The 25,830-nt window shown below is 41.2% G+C and overlaps 1 protein-coding gene across 1 annotated transcript in view; it reads right to left on the minus strand.

Annotated features, from left to right (window-relative positions):
- LOC143925644 (uncharacterized) overlaps nt 1-25,596 on the minus strand; it is a 144,056-nt gene extending 118,460 nt beyond the window's left edge. The window contains exons 1-6 of the mRNA XM_077450110.1: nt 25,572-25,596; nt 25,411-25,515; nt 11,611-11,715; nt 6,410-6,514; nt 6,114-6,218; nt 2,341-2,445 (exon numbers count right to left, since the gene is read on the minus strand). Coding sequence (XP_077306236.1) covers nt 2,341-2,445; nt 6,114-6,218; nt 6,410-6,514; nt 11,611-11,715; nt 25,411-25,515; nt 25,572-25,596 — 550 coding nt within the window. The remainder of the gene's footprint in view (nt 1-2,340; nt 2,446-6,113; nt 6,219-6,409; nt 6,515-11,610; nt 11,716-25,410; nt 25,516-25,571) is intronic.
- Between the last annotated feature and the right edge of the window lie 234 nt (nt 25,597-25,830).

Below are 25,830 nucleotides of genomic sequence, written 5' to 3' on the forward strand. Positions count from 1 at the left end.
CAGTGTCATTTACACAGGAATCAGTGCATTTAAATAGCACTGATTGCTGTATGAATGACAATGGTCCCAAAAATGTGTCAAAAATGTCCGACGTGTCCGCCATAATGTCGCAGTCACAATAAAAATAGCTGATTGTCACCATTACTAGTAAAAAAAAAATATTGATAAAAATGCTATACAACTATCCCCTATTTTGTAAACGCTATAACTTTTGCACAAACCAATCAATAATCGCTAATTGCGATTTTTTTTTACCAAAAATATGTAGAAGAATACGTATCCGCCTAAACTGAGGAAAAAAAAATTTTTGGGGGATATTTATTATAGCAAAAAGTAAAAAATATAAAAACAAATTCAAAATTGTCGCTCTATTTTTGTTTATAGCGCAAAAAATAAAAACCGCAGGGGTGATCAAATACCACCAAAAGAAAGCTCTATTTGTGGGGAAAAAAGGACGTCAATTTTGTTTGGGAGACACGTCGCACTACCGCGCAATTGTCAGTTAAAGCGACGCAGTGCCGAATCGCAAAAGGGGCCTGGTCCTTTGGCTGCAAATTGGTCCGAGGCTTAAGTGGTTAAAGCGGGAGTAAACCCAGTTTCAAAAAACACTTACATTCCCGGCATGCCGGAAATGCTAAATTTCACATTGGTTGTGCTCTCAACCAAACTTTCAAACCATCCAATGGCTGGTGAAATAACTGATCACATGTGCAGCATTATGGCAGTTGAAGAATTATTAGAGGCCAAGATGGCAGCTTCCTTGACTGAAAACGATAGGAGGGTTTACTTCCACTTTAAGAATTGTGTCTGGGTTTATCATATACCTGATAGTGTTCTGTAGGGTACCATGCTCCAGGTAGAGGGCTATATCAGTTCAGGATGTCATGTCCATGTAAATCTCATGTACACAGCAGAGTGTGATACTTCTGTTTATCATGTCCCTGGCAGGCTGATTATTTCTCTAATGCAGCGTACACACGATCGGAATTCTGGTCAGAAAAAGACCGATGAGAGCTTTTCATCAGAAAATGCGACCGTGTGTGTACGCTCCATCGGAAATTTAGCTGTCCGAATTTCCGCCAGCCAAAAATTGATAGCATGTTGATAGCACTGATTTGCAACTGTCTGATGGCTTGACTCCAGTGTCCATGGCTCAGTGTGCTCCACATAACCTTAACAGAGATCCTCAGATAGCACATATGTCCCTAGAAGTGTCCCAGTGAGTTTTACCAGAAATGTGTCAGACTGCTCCACATGTTTTATAATTTCCATGGTAAATGTTATGCCGATGAGTGCATTATATTCTTTGTACAGTTTGAATTTTGTTCATGAGATCCATGGCACAGTGCATATTGTGACCAGCATGTGCTTGGCAGAGTTCTTCTTATGTAAACATTATTTGTAGTAGAGTGTTCAACTTTGTCTCAAGATGTTCCTGACAGAAAAAAACCTTATGACCATCATGTCTATGTCTTTCATTTTTTTTTTAAATGTATCAGGCATGTGTTTTGTCATATCCCTGATAGAGTGTTTTGTAGGGTTAAAGTGGATGTAAACCCTCCATATACCCAGTGACGTGAACAGCCTCAGATGATACATAGGGACGAAACAAATCTCCCTATATAAGTTTTACATGTATTCATCTTCTGTCTTCAGCTTTATATACTGTTTAGAAAGTGCAGATCGTGTTAGGAGATTTTCTCTTCCTGTTCAGCACTGCAGTGAAGCCTGGACATTCAGCCAAGACAGCTGATTGGAGGAAAGGCACACACCCCCCTCTCCTCATAGGTAGAGGCTTTCAGCTCTGTTTGTTGAATGTTCAGGACTCTGCTAATCTATTTATAGCATTCTCCCCAACAAAAAACCCAGGCTGCTTTTATCTCCCGTGTCTGAGAATTTGTCAGAAGTTCTCAGGATAATAACAGATGAATGGAGCAGGAGAAAGCTACAGGACTCAGGGCTTTGAAGAGAGATAAGAAAGCACTGCAGATATATGTGCCCAGTTCAAATTTCATGAATCGGGTTTACATCCACTTTAATGTGTGTCAGGTAGAGGACTATTTGATCTCAGGATATCCAGTCAGTAGATCACATGTACTCAGCAGTGTGTGATACTTGTGCTCATCATATCCCTGGCAGGCCGTTCATTTCTCTCAGTGAGTATCTAGAAGAGTGCTTAGCAGTGATCAATGAACAGATTTGTGTGGTTCCAAGTTATAATTGTTACCTTTCTTTCCTTTCCTGAAATATATATTGCCCTGAACTATAGCAAAGTGAAGATCAATGTGTGCTCAGACCCTGGGTGTAATGTGCAGTGGTGTATTGTAGAACATGACTTACCTTTAAATGCATTGGAAGGAGTTACTCCCAATTGCTTGCTGGGAGCTGCAGAAGATATGTCGCTTGCAACGTTGCTTTGTATTGCTTTTACTTGTGGTTCCGGTTCTGCAGGGAACAGAAAAAAGGATGAAGGGATTGAACAGAAAAATATCACACCAGCTCTCTTTCTTATGCCTCGTACACACGGTCGGAGAATCCGTCGGAATGCGTCTTATCGGACCGTGTCGTCAGATAATCCGACTGTGTGTGGTATGCATCGGACTGGTTCCGTCCGAATCTCCGTCGGACCCAATTTTCCAACATGTTGGAAATATTTTCCGACCAACTGGGCCAGTCGGACCTAATCCGATCATGTGTAGCGAATTTTGATTGGACCAAGTGCCACGCATGCTCAGATCAAATTCCTACATCAAAGCTATTGGCTACTAGCCTGAATGTAGTCCCATCGTAACGAAATTACGTCACCGCGTTCTTGGCAACCGCTAAATCAGACAACTTGGCCCGACCGTGTGTATGCAACAGTTTCGGACACAATCCGTTGGACTAAATCCGACGGACAAAATCCGACGGATTTGGTTGGCAAAATCTCCGACCGTGTGTACGTGGGCTTAGAGAGACATTTCCAGATCAAGAATAGAGGAGCATTTTCCCAATGCCAAAAGTGACATCGCTCCTCCCATTTCTGCAACCCTACTGAGCTATAAGCCAGACTCTTCTTATATGGCTGGTGGCTAGAAGAGCTATATCCTCACACTGTGGGTTGGAGGATATAAGAACTGAATTTTCGATCCATAACTCATCCTTTAATAGTATGAATTTAGAAAAATATGCATTACAATAGCTTATTTTTTCAAAAATGTTGGTTAATTCATGAACACTACAGGGAAGATTTTGCCTGTATTGGTCATCCTTGAAAACATTTGTTTCAGCAAAAACAAGAAATATAATTAGTTGATATTGGGAACTGCTCCACGTTTGTGTAGCACCCTCCTAGATAGGTTGCTAGGATATTTGGTAAATGTTGTTCTTTGTGGCTCCTATTGATATGCTTTAGACTGTTCTGGATCTCACAGGCTTCAGGTTTGATTGTTTCCCATTGCATTCTAGATGTTTCTAGAACTTAGTGGACTGGAATGTCAAATGAGCAACCTGAAAATGTATTGTGGTTTGGCCAATCCTTGGGGAGGTGTGCCCAGTGGGTGGCTGGAGAGGCATATAAATAGTCTGAGTTTTAGTACAGAAGAGCCTTCCTGTTGAAGGGATTCCACCCAGATGGGTGGGGGTGGCTATTTTCCCCTTTGCAGCTGACTGTGCGCTGGTGTCCCTTGGGTGAGAGTGCCAGTGGTAAATCTGGCTGAGACAGCCCTTGCAAGATATCAGTTCTGACTATCTTACATTGATTTGGAGTAAAGACTGTTCAGAGAAGCTTAGCAGTGTAATCCTCCTTTTTTTACTATGCAGTGTTTCCAGAGTATTCCAAATCACTCTACACCCTGCCAAGTTTATTCAGCAACAAATACAAAAAAGACATCCCCTGGACTTTTTAATGAGCCAAAGCGTATGGAGTTTGGGGTTACTCTGCATGTGGGGGGCTCATCCGGGATGCTTTTTATGCCCATGGGACTGTTAGCAGCAGAAACTAGCAAGTGGATCAAAGGTATGGGGTACCTGATGGACTGTCTGAATCTTCTTGTGAAAGAGATGATGCTACAGTATACAGTATATTTATTGCAAAGATAGAGCTTCGCCCTGGAAAATGGCTGCCAGGATGAAGTGCATTTTCAGTTGAGCAGTCAAGAGTTAACTGGGACGGCGGGAGGATCCAGAGCATCTGGCACAAATGTGGCTGGCGGAAGAAGGGGGGAGCTTATGTGTATGTTTTAGTGAGTGATTACACACTATGCATGGTGGAGAGAGAGTGTTAAGAAGGTGGATTACCAATTCCTTAGGTGCCAGGGAATGCTTGTGCTGGAGCCTGCTACTTTAATAGAAAGACCGAACTGTCTGGCCAGAGTGGTGGAGTATCTCACTGACACAGGTGTGAGGTGGTGCATTGGGGCTGACTTGCTTTTGGCATCATTCAGGGAAGCGGAACACTTGTGGGTCATGTACAGGAGCTGCAAGAGGCTGACTGCAGTGATGAGAGCATGGAGCAGCTGCGGGCACTGCAGTGAACCTTTTTTTGAGTTTTTACACCATGCTCTACCAACATCTGTGTACCAATTCTAATGGAATACAGGGTTGTGCATGGAAAAGCTGAGAGCCAGTGACACCTGGAGGCAGGAGATCTTCTATGCCTCCTAGATATCGCCAACTGCTGCCTTTACTGCCACTTCAGTGCCAAACCCCAAATCTATAGGCTATATGTGAGAGCATGGGGGAGACTAGATCTGAGGAAGGAATTGAGCATTAGTCTACTGGCCAGTGAGGGTGACACATATTCCATTGGCGCCGGGGATCAAGGTTTAGATGCCAAACCTACAAACACTGGGCTAGAGAAAGAAGCGCCACTGCTGTTACAGAGAAGTCGCAAGGAGAGTCACATGATGACCCAACAGGTAAGCAGATGGGGAGAGCAGTGGAGAGGAAACAGATCCTGGGTCACCCAAGTTTGACAAGAGCAGTTTATTTGAGGAAGAAGAGATGGGTCAATGGAGTGAGGCAGAATCTTCCCAATCTGAGTGGCCTTGGGGGGATCCTAAAAACAGTAGAGAGCTTGAGCAAGCACCTTCACCCTGACCTGCAGAAAGAAAGAGAGAATGCAGCCCAAATAATGGAAAGTGCAGAGAGACTGTGCGTTTATGTGACATATAAAGAGCGCAGACTGGACTTTATCCCTCCATGCACTCTAGTAGAGTAGTTCCAGTGCTCAGCAAATCTCTAAAACTGTACTTAGTGTGCTCAGAATGTCGCTGGTCAACTAATCAGTGTTCTTAATGAGTCCTTTGCAGACTTTTCAGTGGTCCTGGTACTCCCCAGTAAAAAAAATCCTTGTGCTCAGCTTGTTCCTGGCAAAGTGTTGCTGTGATCAACATGAGCTCAATGTGGTTAGTAGGACTTCGAAAAATTACTAATTTTGCTTTGCATGTCCTTGGCTTATTGTGCTCAGCATTACCCCAACAGAGATCCTCAGATACCACATATGTCCCTAGAAGTGTTCCCCAGAGAGTTTCATCAGAAATGTGGCAGACAACTCCACATGTTTTATCATTCCCAAGTTATGCCGATGTGTGCATTATATCCTTGGTACAGATCTAATTTTTTTCATCACATCCCTGGCACAGTGCATCTTGTACAAAGCATGTGCTTCGCAGAATTCTTGTTATATACACATTATTCATAGCAGCATACAGTGTTCAGCTTTGTTCTGGATGTTCCTAGCAGAAAAAAGCCCTGTAATCATCGTGTCTATGACTTATATTAAGAATGTATCTGGCACTTGTTTTATCATATCCCTGATAGAGTATTTTGTAGGGTTATTGTGCTCCAGGTAGAGGACTATTTGATTTCAGGATATCCTGTCAGTAGATCCCATGTACTCAGCAGTGTGTGATACTTGTGCTCAACATGTCCCTGGTAGGCTGCTCATTTATCATGCTGTGTAATTAGAAGAGTGCTTAGTTGTGATGAGTGAACGGATTTGTGTGGTTCCAAATTACAATTGTTTCCTTTCCTGGAATATATATTGCCCTGAAAACTATAGAAAGCGATGATCAATGTGTGCTCAGACCCTGGGTGTAATGTGCAGTGGTGGAGTGTAAAACATGACTTACCTTTAAATGCATTGGAAGGAGTTACTCCCAATTGCTTGCCAGGAGCTGTAAGAGATATGTCGCTTGCAATGTTGCTTTGTATCGGGTTTACTTGTGGTTCCGGTTCTGCAGGGAACAGAAAAAGGGGATGAAGTGATTGAACTAAAGAACATCATGCCAGTTCTCTCTTTCTTAAATTTCAGAGCTTTTTCCAGATCAACAATATTTTTATTTATTGCCCTGGAAACTATAGAAAGTGAAGATCAATGTGTGCTCAGACCCTGGGTGTAATGTGCAGTGGTGGAGTGTAGACTTACCTTTAAATGCATGGAAAGGACCTAATCCCATTTGCTTGATGGGAGATGTAAGTGATATGTTGCTTGCAATGTTGCTTTGTATCGGTTTTACTTGTGGTTCCGGTTCTGCAGGGAACAGAAAAAGGGGGTGAAGTGATTGAACAAAAGAATATCACACCAACTCTCTTTCTTACATTTCAGAGCTGTGTCCAGATGAAGAATAGAGGGGCATTTTCCCAAAGGGGCATTGCCAAAGGTGCCAAAGCCCCTCCCATTTCTGCAATCCTACTGAGCTATAAGTCAGACTCTTCTCATGTGGCTGGTGGCTGGAAGAGCTATTTGCTGACACTGTGGGTTGGAGGCAGATGAGCCAAACACCCCCGGGTTCGGTTTGCACCAGAACATGTGAACAGACAAAAAATTTGTGTGAACATGCGAACACCGTTAAAGTCTATGGGACACAAATATGAAAAATGAAGTGTTAGTTGTAAAGACTTATATGCAAGTTGTCCCCCAAGGGGACATGTATCAAGCAATTTTTTTTTCTTAAAACTGATGTTTTTTCAGGAGCAGTGATTTTAATAATGCTTAAAGTGAAACAATAAAAATGAAATATTCCTTTAAATATCATGCATGTGGGGTCCCCTTAGTCTGCCTGTAAAGTAGCGCATCTTTCCCATGTTCTGAACAGTACCGCAGCAAAATTACATTTCTAAAGGAAAAATGTAATTTAAAATTGCTTGCGGCTGTAATGTATTGCCGGATCTGGCAATATACATAAGAAATCATTGAAAAAAAATGGCGTGGGTTCCCCCTCCCAGTCCACTACCAGGCTCTTCAGGTCTGGTATGGATGTTAAGGGGAACCTCACACCAGCATTTTAAAAAAAATGGCATGGGTCCCCCCAAAATCCATACCAGACCCTTATCTAAGCATGCAACCTGGCAGGCCACAGGAAAAGGGGGGGTCCCCCCTCCTGAACCGTACGAGGCCACATGCCCTCAACATAGGGAAGGTGCTTTGGGATCTCCCCAAAGCACCTTGTCCCCATGTTGATGGGGACAAGGACCTCATCCCCACAACCCTTGCCCAGTGGTTGTGGGGGTCTGCAGGCAGGGGGCTTATGGGAATCTGGAAGCCCCCTTTAACAAGGGGCCCCCCTATGTGAATGGGTATCGGGTACATTGTACCCCTACCCATTTACCAAAAGAGTGTCAAAAAACGACAGGAGACAAATCCTTTATTACGTCATATGATGTCAGAACGGGGCGGGGTCACCCAGTTATGTCATTGGGTGGCCCCGCCCTTGCCTATGTAACAGCTGTCACTGCAAAAAGACAGCAGTCAGTGGGACGCTCCCATCGAGGCGATGCTTCTTTTTTTTTCTATTCTTCGGTCCCGTCTGCACTGTGATTGAAGGTGAATATGAAGATGATTTTTTTATTGGGACTGTAACATTGTGACGGACACATCGGACAATTTTGACACTTTTTTGGGACCAGTGACGTTTATACAGTGATCAGAGCTAAAAATAGCCACTGATTACTATATAAATGTCACTGGCAGGGAAGGGGTTAACACTAGGAGGCGATCAAGGGGTTAACTGTGTTCCTATCTAACTGTGGGGGAATGTGGCTGACTAGAGGAGGAGAGAGATCGTTGTTCCTACTTTGTAGGAACACACAATCTCTCTCTCCTCTTCCCTGACAGAACCAGGATTTGTGTATTTACACACACAGATCCCAGTTCTCATTCTGTCACGAGCAACCGCGGGTGCATGGGCATTGGCTCTGGGGACACTCTGAGCACACACACCTGCTACAGCATCTTAAAAAAACGTCGTACAGCTATGACGGCTCGCGCAGCTGTGCCAACCTGCCATAATATAACTGCGGTGGCTGGTCAGGAAGTGGTTAATGAAGGAATTGTCAAAAACTGTCTCCTGTCATTTTTACTTTTTTGACACTTTTTTTGGTGAATGGGTATTACTGTTCAGAGAAGCTTAGCAGTGTAGTTGGTCCTCCTTTTCCTATGCAGTATTTCCAGAGTATGCTAAACCACCCCATACTCCCCCCCCCCCCCCCCCCCAAGTTTATTCAGCAATAAATACAAAAAAGACATCCCGTGGACTTTTTAATGAGCTAGAGTGTATGGACTGTTGCTGTGTACCTGGCTGCCTCTGCAATGCTTCAGGAAAAAACCATGTTAAACTATAGCAGCTTCTTGAGGGGTTGCTCTGCATGTGGGATCATTATTATGCCCATGTGGCTGTTACCAGCAGCAACTAACAAGTGGATCAAAGGGTACCTGATAGTCTGTCCGCATCTTCCTGTGCAAGAGATGATTGCTACAGTATACAGTATATTTATTGCAAAGAGAGCTTTGCTCTGGAAAATAGCTGTCAGGATAAAGGGCATTTTCAGATGGGCAGTCAAGTTACCAGGGGTGGCGGGAAGATCCCGTTTTGCAAACAGAGCATCTGGCACCAAAGTGACTGGAGGAAGAAGGGTGGAGATATTGTGTATGTTTCAGCGAGTGGGCACACTCTATTTGTAGTGGAGAGGGAGAGGGGGTGCTAAGATGGTGGATTATCGATTCTTTAGGTGCCAGGAAATGTTTGTGCCGGAGCCTGCTACTTTAACAGGAAGACCAAACTGACTGGCCAGATTGGCGGAGTTTGAGTTATTACAGCATAATCTACCAACATCTGTGTACCAATTCAATAAGTTGTGTACGAAGATGCTGAGAGCCAGTGACAGCTGGTGGCAGGAGATCTTCCCTGCCCCCTGGATATCGTCAACTGCTGCCTCTACTGTCACTTCATTGCCAAAACCCAAATCTCTCGAATGTGAGAGCATGGGGGTGATTAGATCTGAGGAAGGAATTGAGCATTAAGCTGGCCATGCACCTATAGAATATCTGCAGATTTTCTACGGTTAGATGGAAAAAGTGCAACAGATTTCTCCATGTATGCTAAACTGTGTGGATGAAGGAATCTCCCACTGGGCCAAACTTCAGTATCTTGCTAGTCAACCCCACTGGCTCTCAACCTAAACAATGCCGGCACCCAATCAGAATGTTCAGGTATTGTGAGAGCCAGCGGGGCCAATTTGAAAGATATGGAAGCTTGGGCCAGTGAGAGATTCTTCCATCCACACAGTTCAGCGTAGATAGAGGAATCTGTTCCACTTTTTGCCCCTGACCATAGAAAATCTGCAGATAATCTATAGGTGTATGTAGTATGTATGTATGTAGTGAAGGTAGTGCTGTGCTATGAACCCAAATACTCTGAGTAATAAAGTGCAAGGTGCTCAATGAAAGATATGGTTTAAAGAGGCAATGTTCGAAGGCCAATATAAATCCAATCCTAGACAGTATAAAAAACGTGTTGCATTTGGGACTGCTGCTACCGGAAGTGACGCCGATCGAGCTTGCCGTTCGTTTATACAGTGCTTATTGATCTATTTATGTTTTGTGAGTACTTGTCTTTACCTTGTTTTAAGTGAAAATAAATGCTTTATAAGTACTACACCATGAGGCATCCCTCCTCTTTGTTTAAACCCCTTTATGTGGTATTCTGATGAGGCCCTCCATCCCGAGCATCCTAAGGCTACTTTTAAAGGGACCACACACTGCTTGCAATAGGCAGGATAGGAACACCAGCCAGGAGCTGGGTTACCACAGTAGGAGTCTTAAAGGGAAAGACCACCAAGGACCTTAAAGATACATATATCTACGCTGTAACCTTACAGCAGTAAGGTAAAGGGACACCCATACACTTGCCACGTAGGACTGCATGGGACATCCACTTCTTATAGCACCTTATACCGAATGATGTTTACAAGCACCAGCACTTTATGTATCGGACATAGAATATTGCTACACTGTGCACTTTAGAGTTATACATCTGGAAATATTTTTTGGACACTGAATAATTCTTTATTTTTAACTTTTTTTTTGTTCTTTGTAATACCAATTGTATCATCTACAACTTTAGCTTTGTTTTATTAGTGATTGTGTGTATACACTACTCCCACTTGTGATTGCACGTTGGAGATCAGCACTTTATCCATTTTCCTTCAGCACACGGGTCTATTATTACCCGCACTCACAGATTTATTTTAGTAATATATATTCTGTGTGATTTACACCTTAATGTTGGAAATGAATTTATTTGTCTATATATAAGTTTTTTTATTGCATATTATATCATCTCTACAACTTTTATTTTATCTATGTCACCTGACCCCTGTATTTAGGATCAGTTTGACTATTGTCACTGGGTATTATTTATTTATTTCCCCTTTGGAAAATCTTCTCGGTAAAGCAGACCACTATCCTTTTAACTGTTTATTCTCCTGTGGGTTCAGACATTTCCCCTAGTGCATGCAGCAGTACACTAGCTAGTATTCTATAGATTGGCAAAGGCATACCTCTCTTATTATAGAGCGGAGGAGGAGACACGGGGAACCATGGAGGATGCAGGAGTCGTTGCCTGCCCATCCCACAGCTTGCCACCGTCACCCAGATGGGGTAAGTCCCTGTCTGATGGTGGGTGGAGGGGTGGGTCACAGTGGCTGCATATTATGGACACAGGCTGCATATGTTGGGCACAGAAAAGATGCATATGGTGGGCACGGAAGCTGCATATGGTGGGCACAGAGGCTGCATATGAAGGGCACAGAAGCTGCATATGGTGGGCACAGAAGCTGCATATAAAGGGCACAGAGGCTGCCTATGAAGGGCACAGAAGCTGCATATAAAGGGCACAGAGGCTGCATATGAAGTGCACAGAAGCTGCATATGAAGGGCACAGAAGCTGCATATGATGGGCACAATGGCTGCATATGATGGGTACAGAGGCTGCAAATTAATGGCACAGTGGCTGCATTTTATGGACACAGTGGCTGCAATCAATGGCACAGTGAGGCTGCCATTGATGTTTTCTTTCAATGTTTTTCAGAATTTTTCAGTTTGTTTGCACCCTCCAAAATTTTTGAGCACCAGCCGCCACTGCTCAACATATCCCTGGCAGGCTGCTCATTTCTCTCAGTGTTTACCTAAAAGAGTGCTTAGTTGTGATGAGTGAACGGATTTGTATGGTTTCAAATTACAATTGTTGCCTTTCTTGAAATATTTATTGCCCTGGAAACTATAGAAAGTGAAGATCAATGTGTGCTCAGACCCTGGGTGTAATGTGCAGTGATGGAGTGTAGGCTTACCTTTAAATGCACGGAAAGAACCTAATCCCATTTGCTTGATGGGAGATGTAAGAGATATGTTGCTTGCAATGTTGCTTTGTATCGGTTTTACTTGTGGTTCCGGTTCTGCAGGGAACAGAAAAAGGGGATGAAGTGATTGAACAAAAGAACATCACACCAGCTCTCTTTCTTACATTTCAGAGCTGTGTCCAGATCAAGAATAGAGGGGCATTTTCCCAAAGGGGCAATGCCAAAGGTGCCAAAGCTCCTCCCATTTCTGCAACCCTACTGAGCTATAAGCCAGACTCTTCTCATATGGTGGGTGGTTAGAAGTGCAATTTCCTGACACTGTCGGTTGGAGGATCTAAGAATTCAATCTTCTATCCATAACATGAATGCATTTGGAAAGGCAGATCCTTTAATAGTATTTGAATTTAGAAAAATATACAAAAATACAAAAATTTGGGCTAATTTATGAATACCACAGGGGAGAATTTTCCTGTATCTATCTTGTATCTATCAAAAAATGTTTGTTTCAGGAAAAACAAGTAATATAATTGGTTGATATTGGGAACTGCTCCACATTTGTATAGCACCCTCCTAGATAGGTTGCTAAGGTGTTTGGTAAATGTAGTTCTTTTTGTCTCCTCTGGAATCATTGGAGTAGCTATTGATTGCTTTGGGCTGTTCTGGGTCTCACGGGCTTCAGGTTTGATGGTTTCCCACATTGCTTTCTATAACATAATGGTCTGCAAAGTCAAATAAGCAGCCTGAATATTTATTGTGCTGGGATTTTAGTGGGGTAGCCTTTGTCCCTTTGCAGCTGACTGTGTGCTGGTGTCCTTTTTGTGAGAGTGTCAGTGATGACTCTGGTTGCAAGGTTTTAGTTATGACTATCTTACTTAAAGATATTAAACCTCTTGATGGGATTTTAAAGGCAAATTTTGAAAAGTATAATAAAGAAGAAAATGTAGTAAAAAGACATATAATTTTATTGTTACAACATTAACATGATAAAAAGATTCCCAGAGATGGAACCATAATGAAAAACACACATACATGCATCATAAAGTTAACAGAAGTGGTATAAGCCTACTACATGCTTAAGAACCATCCATACAAACTGCTGTAGATGGTGGGTAGTGGGAAAGTCCGACGCATTTCCTAAAGGGGATAAATGTATACTCTTCTTCAGGGACTGATACCACCTCTGAAATTGTAAGATACGGTATAAATGCATTTAAAATGCATCATTACAAAAAACATCTGTCAGCATAGTCCTCAAACTTGCATATCAAACAGATTGATTTGGAGAAAGTATTCCTTCAACACCAAAAACCATCCTGGAAGTCTTTAACAGCCTTTCATCACACGAAGGGGCCACAGAGTAAAAACTCAAAAAGGGCACCAAAGAAGGAAAATAAATTAAGTCAGTGTTCTAAAAATGTGATGATTTTGCAAAATGAGTATAGACAACAAATAAACACTCTAGATATAGAGATTGGTGCTCTATATGCTCGACTGATTCCATTGAAAATACATGAGGACTATACTAGTCTTGAAGAAAAATGTAAAGAACATTTAAAGTAATTTGGTAAAACCATCTTCCAAAAAAAAGGAAACAAAATATCGGAGGAATAAAAATGCATTTGGTGAAAGTCGAGCATATAGATCCCAAAATACTAAAATGAAAAATAAACAAAGGGATTTTCTTGTTCATGCCCTAGATCTGGCCATGAGCCACAACTTCTTCTGGCATGATAAGCAATTTTTTTAGAGAAGAGAGGCCTGGCAATGGGGGCTAAATATGCCCCTCAGTGGCAAATCTATTTATGAGTTTCTGGGAGAAGAAAGCCATTTTTAGTGGCAACATTCCCAGCTCAAGTTTTACAAGCGCTATATAGACGATATCATCATTATTTGGGCAGGATCAAAAGAGTATTTTTCTCAGTTTTTGTCGAAAATTGGTGAGAATAGGTATAGGATATCATTCTTGGCAACTTCCAGCACTCATTGCATCATTTTTCTTGATCTAGTTATTTTTAAGGATAACCATACACTGTCCACTAAAACCTATTTTAAGGAAGTGGACAGAAATGGTTACACCCCTCTTGGAAGCTGCCATCATTGGCTTAGTTCCATTCCTAAAAGCCAATTTCTAAGAGTCAGACGCAATTGCGCAAGAATCGAGGATTTTGACCTACAAGAGCAAGTTCTGTATGAGAGGTTCTTGGAAAAAGGTTACACCCCATGGGAGTTAAACAAAACCCTATCCTTGGTAAGGGGTATGAATAGGAATGATTTGTTTAAAAAGAAGGAAGTTGTTAAAAGAGATTTTGGTATTGCTTTTATGTCAGGTTTTACCCGCCAATATAAACAAGTGGAACATATTGTTCATAAGCATTGGCATCTTCTATCGAAAGATGACGATTTAGCCAGTGTTTTACCCAGCAGACCACAGTTCATTTACACAAGGCCGTCTACGCTATGACTCAAGCTGGCACCCAATATTTTTGACCCCCCGAAAAAGCTATGCACTTTTTTGGATCAGGTGGGTTTTTTCAGCTGTGGGAGAGGTGTTATATGTAGGACATCTAAACACAGGGTGAGGAAAACAACTGAGTTCACAGCATACTCCACTGGTCAATCCTATAAAATTACAAAATATATTACATGTGGCAGTACTCACGTTACCTACTTATTGCCCTGCCCATGTGGGTTTCAATACGTAGGTAGGACCACCAGAGCATCGGGAGTGAGATTACATGAGCATGTTAATAGGATTAAAAAAGGTTACAAACACCAAAGTTTATCCAATCATTTCAGACTAGTTCACGATAGGGACCCCAGTAGCCTCACCTTCTGTGGAATTAACAGAGTTGAGGGGCATTGTAGAGGCGGTAACCTCAAGCGTGCTATTTCTCGTAATGAGACCCAGTGGATCCATCATTTAAAAATGATAAGCCCGCGAGGGTTAAACGTTGAATTGGATCTGAACTCTTTCCTGACGAATTTCTAGAACAATATAGCACTTTTTATCCACTTAGAACAATATAGCGCCTTTTATCCACTGTATAAATATAGATTTTTTTTATTTACCTTTTTTTTTTTTTTTACTTATTTATTTATTTTTCATTTTTATTATTTTTATTTTATTTTTATTGTCAATTTATTTTTACATTTAATTTTTTTTTTCGTTTTTAATATTATTTTCTTTTATATTTCTTAGTTTTTGGCTTATATGTATATCAATTTTATTTTGCATGTAAATGTATTCCCAGTGAGCTCCATCTTGGAATCATTTTTGCAGATTGCTATTTGCACAGTTTTGGTCTCTCACAGTGGCTGTGGTCTGACTGTGGAAGTGACCTTTTTTCATTTCGTTATCAGCATGGTTCCCATGTGGATGGTGATTAGTCCTTTTTGTAGGGATATGTCCCCCTTTCCTCTATTTAAGACAGTTGAGTGGGCTGGGAATTAGGTCTTTGATAACGCCCTGTAGGTTGGAGAAACATGACAACATATTTCCGGTGGCACTGACATCAGTTCCATTTTTTTTATCCTTTTTTGGTGCCTATTGATTATGCTGATAAATTCCAACAAGAAATCCTTTGATCTGATGTGCACAGTACCACTCCAAGCTTCTCTGGATACCATCACATAAGCCTGAAGTGACCCCCAGACTGCAAAGCTGAGGGTCATTACCATTTGGTGAGTGAGGACACATGTGGGGGTGGCGTGTTTAGTTCTGGAGCGTCTGTGGTCCATTGCACTTCAAACGTTTTTTCCCATTGTGGATCAGAACATTCCGCACATTTATTTGGACTTTATTTAAAAAAAAATTGTATATTCACATCTGCACTTATTTACACTTGGTTACACATGTTTGATAATATTTGCATCATTTTATTTTTTGAGCATATAGATGGCACTAAGAAAGAAATTTTAAAAATAAGAACAAAAAGTTCACTAGAGGTCAGGGCAGTAACCATAAAAATGACTATAATTCAGATACAACATCTAACGCTTCTTCCTCAGCCTCTTCTTACGCAGATCGTCCTTTCAGAAAGAGAAAGGGCCCCTTTGCTAAACAGCAGGACATGGAAGGGGAACTCCAACAGGTTAATAAGAAACGAACCCCAGAAGCACAACATACGTATACAACACGTGGAGGTAAAGGTGGGGGGTCTTTTAGACAAACTCAGAATAACAGTGAAAGCACCAAAGGGGCCAATTCAGGTAAAGGTAAAACAACCAAGATCACCAAGGATTCAGAGGCAATCCCAAAAACAAAAACACAGTTAGATGATTTTTTTGACAAACCCACCACAATCCAGTCACCCATATTGCAGAAGGGACAAGAACCCACTGCAACACAAATCACCCAGAAGGAAAATGAAATATTATTAATCTGTCATCACATTTATTGACACAGGCAGAAAGTCAAGTGCTTTCTTTGGGGTAATCTAATTTAGAAACAGTTAAAGATATTTACCTGTTTGCCAGAAAACTGCTTTTTAAAAGCACGTACAGAAAGCAGACAACACATGAAGCCTCTAATCTTACGGCAGCTGATTTTAAGACCCTTTGTGACCTTAATTTGCTTCTACAGGAAAGTGAGCCATACAACAATGTCTGGGAAGATGACTTGGACAGTGAAGATAGTGAAGACGGTAAACAAGATAATGGGCAAAAAATTTTTAAGAGGAAACCGCACACATTTCCTCTGTTAAATCAGAGCCCTGCCTTGGCTTTGTAAAGAAGGGGAAATTTTAGCGGGACTTTATGGGTGCCGGGGAAAAAGATAAATAAATAAATAATTTCAATCCATAATTTTTCTCCATTTTCGCCAAAATTTCCCCTTCTTTACATTTACATACAGGGATGTCGGTGCCTTTTGTTTGTCGTTATCCCCTACCCATATTTTCATTTTCCCTGCCTTAGCTTTGTTTATCAAACAAACCACCAAGGAAATAGAAGCTATTAACAATTGCAAGACAGTGAGAAATCTCAGTCTTGAACAACAAGCTGAATTACATTTTTAAAAGATAATATTGAAATAACAATTAAAGAGTCTGATGAAGGTGGCAATATTGTACTAATGGACAACATAATGTATGAAGATATGTGTCTCAAAATCCTTAATAATCGCAAATGCTATCGCAAAATCTCAGCTTCTTTAGTTGATAAGTTCAGTCAGGAGTTTCATCTCCTGGTTGATAAGGCACACATGTTGGGTCTCATCACCAGTGAAATGTTAGAACTTATCCGTACCAGACATCCCCATACTCCTACTATGTATGCACTTCCAAAAGTGCATAAAGATATCCTTAATCCCCCAGGGATTATCTCTGGTAATGGAAGTATCTCGGAAGGGATAAGTCAGTTCATTGACCAACATTTAAGACCACATGTTTTGGAATCAGCTTATACCAAAGACACAATCCATTTATTGCAAATATTGGAGAAAATGGAAATTTCCAACTCTGCGATTTTTGTCACAATAGACGTTAGGTCACCAAATAATAGCATTCCCCACGACTTAGGTGTCGCCCCAGTTGGCCATATTTTACAGCAAAAGGCAGCACATAAGTGGAAATTCAACAAATTTATACTTCAGATGTTGGTTTTTATTTTGAGACACAATGTCTTTCTGTTCAAAGGTTCCCACTACCTCCAGGTACAGGGTGTGGCTATGGGGATGTGTAACGCCCCCTCATACGCCAACCTGTACCTGGGGGAATGGGAAAATACATTTTTGTTAAATGACCAGCTGGCCACATACAACATATCGTCATGTGGCAAAGATACATTGACAGTATCTTTTGTGTTTGGGATGGTCCAGAAGATATGCTAAAGCAATGTTTGAATAAAATGAATCACAATTAATTCAATCTATTTTTCACGATGGTATATGATCATCATAAGATACATTTTTTGGATATTTGTATCTTAAAAGATCAGGAGGGTAGACTAACTAGTAGAGTATATAGGAAGGAAACTGCCGATAATACTTTGTTGCATGCCGACAGTTTCTATTCTGAGCCTCTAAAAAAGTCTATACAATTTAGCCAATTCCTGCGTCTAAAACGTAATTGCACCACTTCCAAAGCTTTTCAACAGGAGGCAGATGAGTTGAGCAAAAGATTATTAATCAATTAATTAATTAAGAGGTTATACAAAATCCTCTCTTAAAAAAGCCTTTAACCGTGTTAAAGATAAAGACAGGCAGGATTTGATTTTTAGGACAAAAAAGAATAAAAAAGATGATACAACCAGGATTATACTGCGATATTCAAACGAACATGAAAGGGTGAGAAGAATTCTCACCAAACATTGGCCGATTCTCATGAAGGATCCCATGCTTAAGGGTCTTGTCACCCCTAATCCACAGATTACCTTTAGAAAGGCAGGATCCATTATAGGTTTGCTCACCCACAGTGAATATACTATAGAGGCAAACAGAGAAAAGATCCCTGCAAAGCTTGGGGCACCTTCCCCTGTGGATCCTGCTCTCTCTGTGAGATTATTGGTAGGAGAACTTTTTTTTTACTTTACTAATGGGGAACGATTCCGTATCAAACATTTTACAAATTGTAAGACACAAGGAGTGGTTTAGCTCCTACAGTGTCAATGTACAGTGTCTATGTGGAGATTTCTATGTTGGGAAGACACGACAGGAACTTGGACAACAAATTAGTAAGTATCTACATAGTATGTGAATTGGCAATCTATATCTTCCTCTTGGCAGACATGTGGCAAAGAGACATTGCTATAGAATGCCAATAGCCAATTTTACGGTACTGGATCGATTGGAACAAAATTCTACTACAAAGTGAAATGTGCTGGATTAGACATTTGGATCCAACTACCCTGCCTGGCCTCAATGAGGCAGAGAGTTTCAGGCCCTTGTTCAGGGAAAACTGATTGAGGCTAAAACTGTAATAGGTTAAGTTATTATTTTTCACACTATTAACTTGATAAATTATGGTTCAGGTTGTATACAGTATATACATTCTTGTAATATGTTTCCTCAAAAAATAATATCTATATTTTCCTAGACTATACATCAATGTTTTTTCTTTTCCCCTATGTATCAGATGTTTGGATATGAATCTCCAATTTGATCCTCCATGCAGAGTTATTTCTTATCCCAGTATCCTATTCTTGAGGTTGTAGGATGGTCGTATCTAGTTGGGGGTTTTCCTTAAATATAGCATTGTTATGCACAGGAACAGTTTCTGATGTCTCAATGGTCTATCATAATGTTTTGTATATAGTTGATTGTTTTTTTGGTAGTATTGTTTTTGATTGACGGATGAGGTATTTTTTCCCCCACATCAATATATCCATCCTTGTCTGTAGCCATCATCACACACCCAGCAAACCCGAGCCCCCTTGCAGAACTATGTTCGGGGGCCACTTTTTCTTCTGCAACTCATGAGTTGTGGTGCTTTTGGCGCCATCTCATGGACGATCAGAAGTTTTTTGTGTTGGGGGTTTTAGGCTTCGACAGCCTTTCCCAATTTGGGGTGCTTCAGGCATTGGGGGACCCTCCTCCTCCATGTTTCATGCATTTAATGTGTTTTTTTTTTACCAGCACCATCCGGCGATCCACATGACGTCATTCTATGTTTACATATGAGTGATGTCAGAGCAGCATGTTGGTCGTCGATCTGATGCCCCTATGGGCGGCATGCAGTTGCACTCATGGGTGATCCTGGCTTGATGACGTGTGTGCTTGGGCTGTTACTCTGCTTTGGATTGCGGATTAGCTGTGCCGCACCGTGCCACTTCCATCCAATGTATGACGTCGTTTCGTCTACCCCGAGGGGTGGCGTAGATGACGTCATGACGTTACGCCCGGTCTCTGCTTTGCAGTCGCACATTGGAGGATTTGTTTCCTTCCGCCCGGCCATCTGCTTGGTTTCCACAGGAGGGTGTGATGTTGCAGCCTATGCGCTGCGAGGTGAAATCCTCTGGCACCTCTCACGCCCCAATTAGCGACCTACAGAGGATATAAAAGGAAGACACTGGGGGCAGTATGGGTGTCATTCCGTTCTCCACACCATTCGTTGTTTGGATAACATCCAGGGAAGCTAGGTTCTTCCAGAAGGGGACATTTCTTTTTTTCCTATCCTTTGGGGACATGCAGTTCCAATCTTTGGGCTAAGGAATTTTAAAATCGTATTCAGTAAGCTGGCCCATATTTATTGATTTTTGTTTTTTGTAGGCATCTATCTTGTCATGGAATGGCTCGGCCCCGTGGTGATGGGGTTCTCAATTGGTGGACATGATGCAATCTCAGGGAGGTCTCTTCATATCGGGGGACTGTTTGCATTCTCTTTAGAGATATACATTATTATAATAATTTAATAAATTTTTATATCTATATTAAATTCAAAAATCCTTCTGTAGGTTTTCCCAATTTTTTGCCTGGGACTGTTGATGCCCTTTTTCTTTCTTTGGCGCCCTTTTTGAGTTTTTACTCTGCGGCCCCTTCGTGTGATGACAGATTGTTAAAGACTTCCAGGATGGTTTTTGGTGTTGAGGGAATACTTTCTCCAAATCAATCTGTTTGACATGTGAGCTTGATGATTATGCTGACCGCTGTTTTTTTGTAATGATGTATTTCAAATGCATTTATATTGTATCTTACAATTTCAGAGTTTCAGAGGTGGTATCAGTCCCTGAAGAAGATTATAAATGTATGCATTTTTTGAAATGCGTCGGACTTTCCCACTACCCACCATCAACAGCAGTTTGTACGGATGTTTCTTAAGCATGTAGTAGGGTTATACCACTTCTGTTAACTCTTGTACAATATTTATGATGCATGTACAGTTGGGGTTTTTTCCTTATGGTTCCATCTATGGGAATCTTTTTAGCATGTTAATGTTATAACGATGAAATTATATATCTTTTTATAACATTTTTTTCTTTATTATAATTCCAAAATGTGCCTTTAAAATCCTATCAAGAGGTTTCATATCTTTAATCTAGTCAGGGATGATGGCAATTTACATGCCTATCTACAGGGGTCTATTCTGACACCTACTTCCTGTCTGGAGGTGAAGAGGGAAGGAGAGGACGCTGGCGTGGCCTGTTGCTTGTTCGCCGCTTCTCCGCTCCCTGTTGTTTCTCCGCTTTGGTGGGCGGGTTCCAGCCAGCGCTTGTGTGTTCCACTTGTGTGTCCTGTGTCGGGCTGGAGACGAGGAGGGGACGAGGAAGGAGGAGCCCTATAACATCTGTTGCCAGCTGAGCGGCCGGCCAGTCGATTCCAGAGCCATTGATCAGGTGGGCAGCCGAACGGCCGAGTATTCAAAGAGCCGAGCGGCCGATTATTCAAACAGCCGAGCGGCTGAAATCAGCTATCTGGAGATGTGGAAGGAAAATGGAGTGACGAGGAACAGCTGAATACTATCACTGGCAGAGAAACTGAGTAGCAGAGTGTTTGAATGGCTGAGCAGGTCCTCTCCCTTAGGCTACACAGTTTTGTTGCTCTTGTTTGAACTTGGAAGCTGGTAAGCAGGTGCGGGGACTTGGATTATATTTTTTTAATTCTGCATTTTCCTTACTGTATTTTGCAATTTTTCACATAAACTGGGAACAGTGCAATTCTGGAAGGACTACAGTGTATTTGGCCTAAAATGAACTCCTGCACTATGTGGTAGCTATCCAGGGTATAGATTAATATAACCCTGATTGTATTTTATTTGTATTTCTTCATAGACATTTCGTGCATTGCACTTTAGTGCTACGGATATTTATTTTGTGCTTTTAAAATGCTGCCATTGGTACCATTATTACGTCTGAGTTATTCAGTTAAACAGCTGATGAATTATACCAGTTTTTTGGCTCCACCATGTATTGCGGTGATTAAACAGCTGGGACTACTCCGCCGCCCACGTTATATCCATAGAAGCTCTCGGCGAAAGTTTGTTTGTTCACAGACTAATCATACCATCCCGACTCTTTGGTCAGCAATACGAACTGTTACTTCACGCATGCGTCAGCGGCGCGCTGGTGATCATCAGTTATGTGGTTTAAACATTTCAATGGCAACATCGCTTGCTGAGTTGAAGGAGAAACGTGGGGTGGATTTTAGTCTGTTGCGACCAGTGCGAAGATGTGTTGCGTTTTCAAGTAGCAAAATTGAACTTTTAAATGCACAATCTATCACAAACAAATCGTGTTTTATTCATGATCATATTCTGGATAAATGTTTGGATTTTATGTTCGTTACAGAGACTTGGCATCAGCCAAATATTTTTTCTTCTTTAAACGAGAGCTGTCCTAAAGGGTATAGTTATCTTGAAATAGCCCGTAGCACAGGGCGAGGTGGGGGCCTGTTAGTTATCTACCGCAGCCATTTGGAGCTATCTTTGCAATTAGTACCAGATTTAGTGTCATTTGAATGTCTTGCTTTTAAATGTAAAATTCCTTTCCCTGTGTTGTTCATTCTTGTTTATAGGCCACCGAAAATTAGCTCATCATTTACTGCTGAGTTGTCAAATCTTTTAACAACCTTTTGTATATCAAATGTAAATGTTATTATTTTAGGAGATTTAAATATTCATGTTGATACCCCTTCGTGCCATCCCGCAGCGGAATTTCTTCAGCTGCTGGATTGTTTTAATTTAAAACAACTCGTTGATGTCCCCACACATACTAGGGGGCATACCTTGGATCTGGTCATTACGAATTTTGCTCCTTTGACTAATTTGCAGGTGTATGACCTAGGTGTGTCAGACCATATGGCTATTTCAATGGATTTGATATCATCATCCAGTTGTTATAAGCCCAAGCGGGACATTTGTTTTAGAAACTTAAAAAATATAAATCCTGAACTTTTGGCAACGGATTTTCAGCATCTATCTACACAATTTTGCTCTGTTGATGATGCGGTGGCTTATTATAATAGCCAGCTTAGCAGTCTGTTGGACTTTTATGCCCCACTTAAAACGAGAGCTGTTACTTTTACTCACTCAGCCCCGTGGTATACAGATGAGCTTCGTAAGATGAAGGCAGTGGGACGGGTTCTTGAACGGCGTTTTCGAGCCTCTGGCCTCACTGTCCATAAACAAATTTACCGGGAGCATCAACATCTATATGCACAGTCCCTTAAGGAGGCTAGGTCGCAGTTCTATTCTAAAGTTATACAAAATAGTTCAGGAAATTCTAAGCAGCTCTTTTCAACTATAAATCAATTGCTTAAGCCAAATTCGCCATCGACTACTGCTATTTCGGAAGAGCGGTCTAATGAATTTATGGATTTTTTTAGATCCAAGATTGATCATATCCGTTCCTCTCTGTCTGGTCCTTTGGCTCAAACTGTCCATTTAAACTGTTTTGTGCCACGACAAATGGATCATTTACCAGAGGTGTCGTTGGAAGAGGTACAGGGTATTGTTAAGCGAATGAAGCCCACAACCTGTTCCTTGGATCCTTTTCCAACTCCACTGGTAAAAACGTATGTTTTAGTTTTAAGTCCATTGATTACTGCTGTTGTTAATTACTCTTTTCGAACTGGCCATGTTCCTTCCATTTTAAAAAGTGCTGTTATTAGACCACTGCTTAAAAAATCCACTTTTGATCCGGAAGTCCTTTCTAATTATAGGCCTATTTCTAATCTTCCCTTTTTATCTAAGGTACTTGAGAAAGCAGTTGCAAGTCATCTTCAGGATCATCTCAAGCATAACAGCCTTTTTGAAAAATTTCAATCAGGCTTTCGTTTTGCTCATAGTACGGAGACCGCTCTTGTTCGGGTTACAAATGATCTTCTTATGTCATCTGATGCCGGTTCTCCGTCTTTACTTATTATGTTGGATTTGTCAGCTGCGTTCGACACTGTCGATCATGGCATTCTTTTAGATAGTCTTCGTGATAATGTTGGACTAAAAAATTTAGCCTTCAGTTGGTTCGAGTCATATCTTACAGATAGGATTGAACAAACTACATTGGGTCATTTTAAATCTAAACCGCATATGGTTACCTGCGGAGTTCCCCAAGGGTCAGTGCTTGGCCCGATTTTATTTATTCTATATCTTACTCCCTTGGGCCATATTATAAATCGTTATAATATTTCTTTCCATTGTTATGCTGACGATACACAGCTTTATGTAAAAGCTGCAGCTGAAACTCCTTCAGTACAGTCACCCCTATCAGTCCTTACCGCCTGTCTGGAGGAGATAAAGGAGTGGATGGAACAACATTTCTTGCAACTAAATAGCTCCAAAACTGAGTTTATTATGATTGGAACATCTCACCAGATTAAATCATCGCTGATAACAAGTATTGCCTTTTCAGGCTCTAAAATTCCAGTTTCGTCTGTTGTCACTAATCTTGGTGTAAAAATGGATTCCCAACTCACTTTTGAAGCTCATATAAATCAAGTATGCAAGACTTCTTTCTACCACCTTCGTAATATCTCTAAACTTCGTCCTATCCTTTCTTTTTCCGATGCTGAAAGATTGATTCATGCCTTTGTCTCCTCCAGGCTGGATTATTGCAACGCACTTCTCATTGGGATTCCGAGAAAGAGCATGCAGAGGTTGCAATACGTTCAAAACTCTGCAGCGAGGATCCTAATGAGAGTGCGGAAGCATGAGCATATCACTCCAATTTTAAAATCTCTTCATTGGCTGCCGGTCTCTACAAGGATTGAGTATAAGGTCTCTCTTCTTGTCCATCAATGCATACATGGACAAGCTCCACCTTATCTTAAGGAACTTCTTAGATTGCAAAATCTACCGCGTTCCCTTCGCTCAACTAATTTGAATTGTTTAGAGGTTCCAAAAACTAGGTTGAAAACCATGGGAGATAGGGCTTTTTGTGCTGCTGCCCCACGTCTGTGGAATGCTTTGCCTGATAGTCTGAGGGTTTCTCAGTCTACTGAAAATTTTAAAAAGGGGTTGAAGACTTTTCTTTTTAGCAAATGTTTTGTAAATTAAGCGGTTTGTTTGTTTTTATTGTAATTATGTAGCACTTTGAGGTCTTTTGATGGAAAGTGCATTATAAATAAAATTTATTATTATTATTATTATTATTCATTTCTTAAATGAATACCTTACTTTGCTTCTGGTGTAAAGATTGTTCAGAGAAGCTTAGCAGTGTAGTTGGTCTGCCTTTTCCTATACAGTGTTTCCAGAATATCCCTGATGACCCCCCCCCCCCCCCCCCCCCAAGTTTATTCAGCAATAAATACAAAAAAGACATTCCCATGGAGTTTTCAATGAGCCAGTTGTATGGACTGTTGCTGTGTACCTGGCTGCCTCTGCACTGCTTCAAGAAACACTACAGCAACTTCTTTAGGGGTTGCTCTGCATGTGGGGGCTCATCTGGGATCTCTATTATGTGCATGTGGCTGTTGCCAGCAGCAACTAATAAGAGGATCATGGGTATGGGGTACCCAATGGATTGTCTGAATTGTCCCGTGCAAGAGATGATTGCTACAGTATACAGCATATGTTTTGCAAAGAGAGAGCTTTGCTCTGGATTTCATGAATCGGGTTTACATCCACCTTAATGTGTGTCAGGTAGAGGACTATTTGATCTCAGGATATCCTGTCAGTAGATCCCATGTACTCAGCAGAGTGTGATACTTGTGCTCATCATATCCCTGGCAGGCCGCTCATTTCTCTCAGTGTGTACCTAGAAGAGTGCTTAGTTGTGATGGGTGAACAGATTTGCATGGTTCCAAATAAAATTTTTACATTTCCTGGAATATATATTGCCCTAAAAACTATAGAACAGTGAAGATCAATGTGTGCACAGACCCTGAGTGTTTTGTGCAATGGCAGAGTGTAGAACATGACTTACCTTTAAATGCATTGGAAGGAGCTACTCCCAATTGCTTGCTGGGAGCTGTAAGAGATATGTTGCTTGCAATTTTGCTTTGTATCAGTTTTACTTGTGGTCCTGGTCCTGCAGGGAACAGAAAAAAGGGATGAAGTGATTGGACAAAAGAATATCACACCAACTCTCTTTCTTAAATTTTAGAGCCATTTCCAGATCAAGAATAGAGGGGCATTTTCCCAAAATGACAATGCTAAAAGTGCCATCGCTCCTCACATTTCTGAAACCCTACTGATCTATAAGCCAGGCTCTTCTCATATGGCTGGTGGCTAGAATAGCTATTTTCTCACACTGTGGGTTTGAGGATATAAGAACTGAATTTCCTATCCATAACTCATGAATGCAATTGGAAATGCAGATACTTTAATAGTATTTGCATTTAGA

This window comes from Lithobates pipiens, unplaced genomic scaffold (genome assembly GCF_037356315.1).
Source record: "Lithobates pipiens isolate NorthernLeopardFrog02 unplaced genomic scaffold, aLitPip1_a1.2 Scaffold_22, whole genome shotgun sequence".
NCBI lineage: Eukaryota > Metazoa > Chordata > Amphibia > Anura > Ranidae > Lithobates > Lithobates pipiens.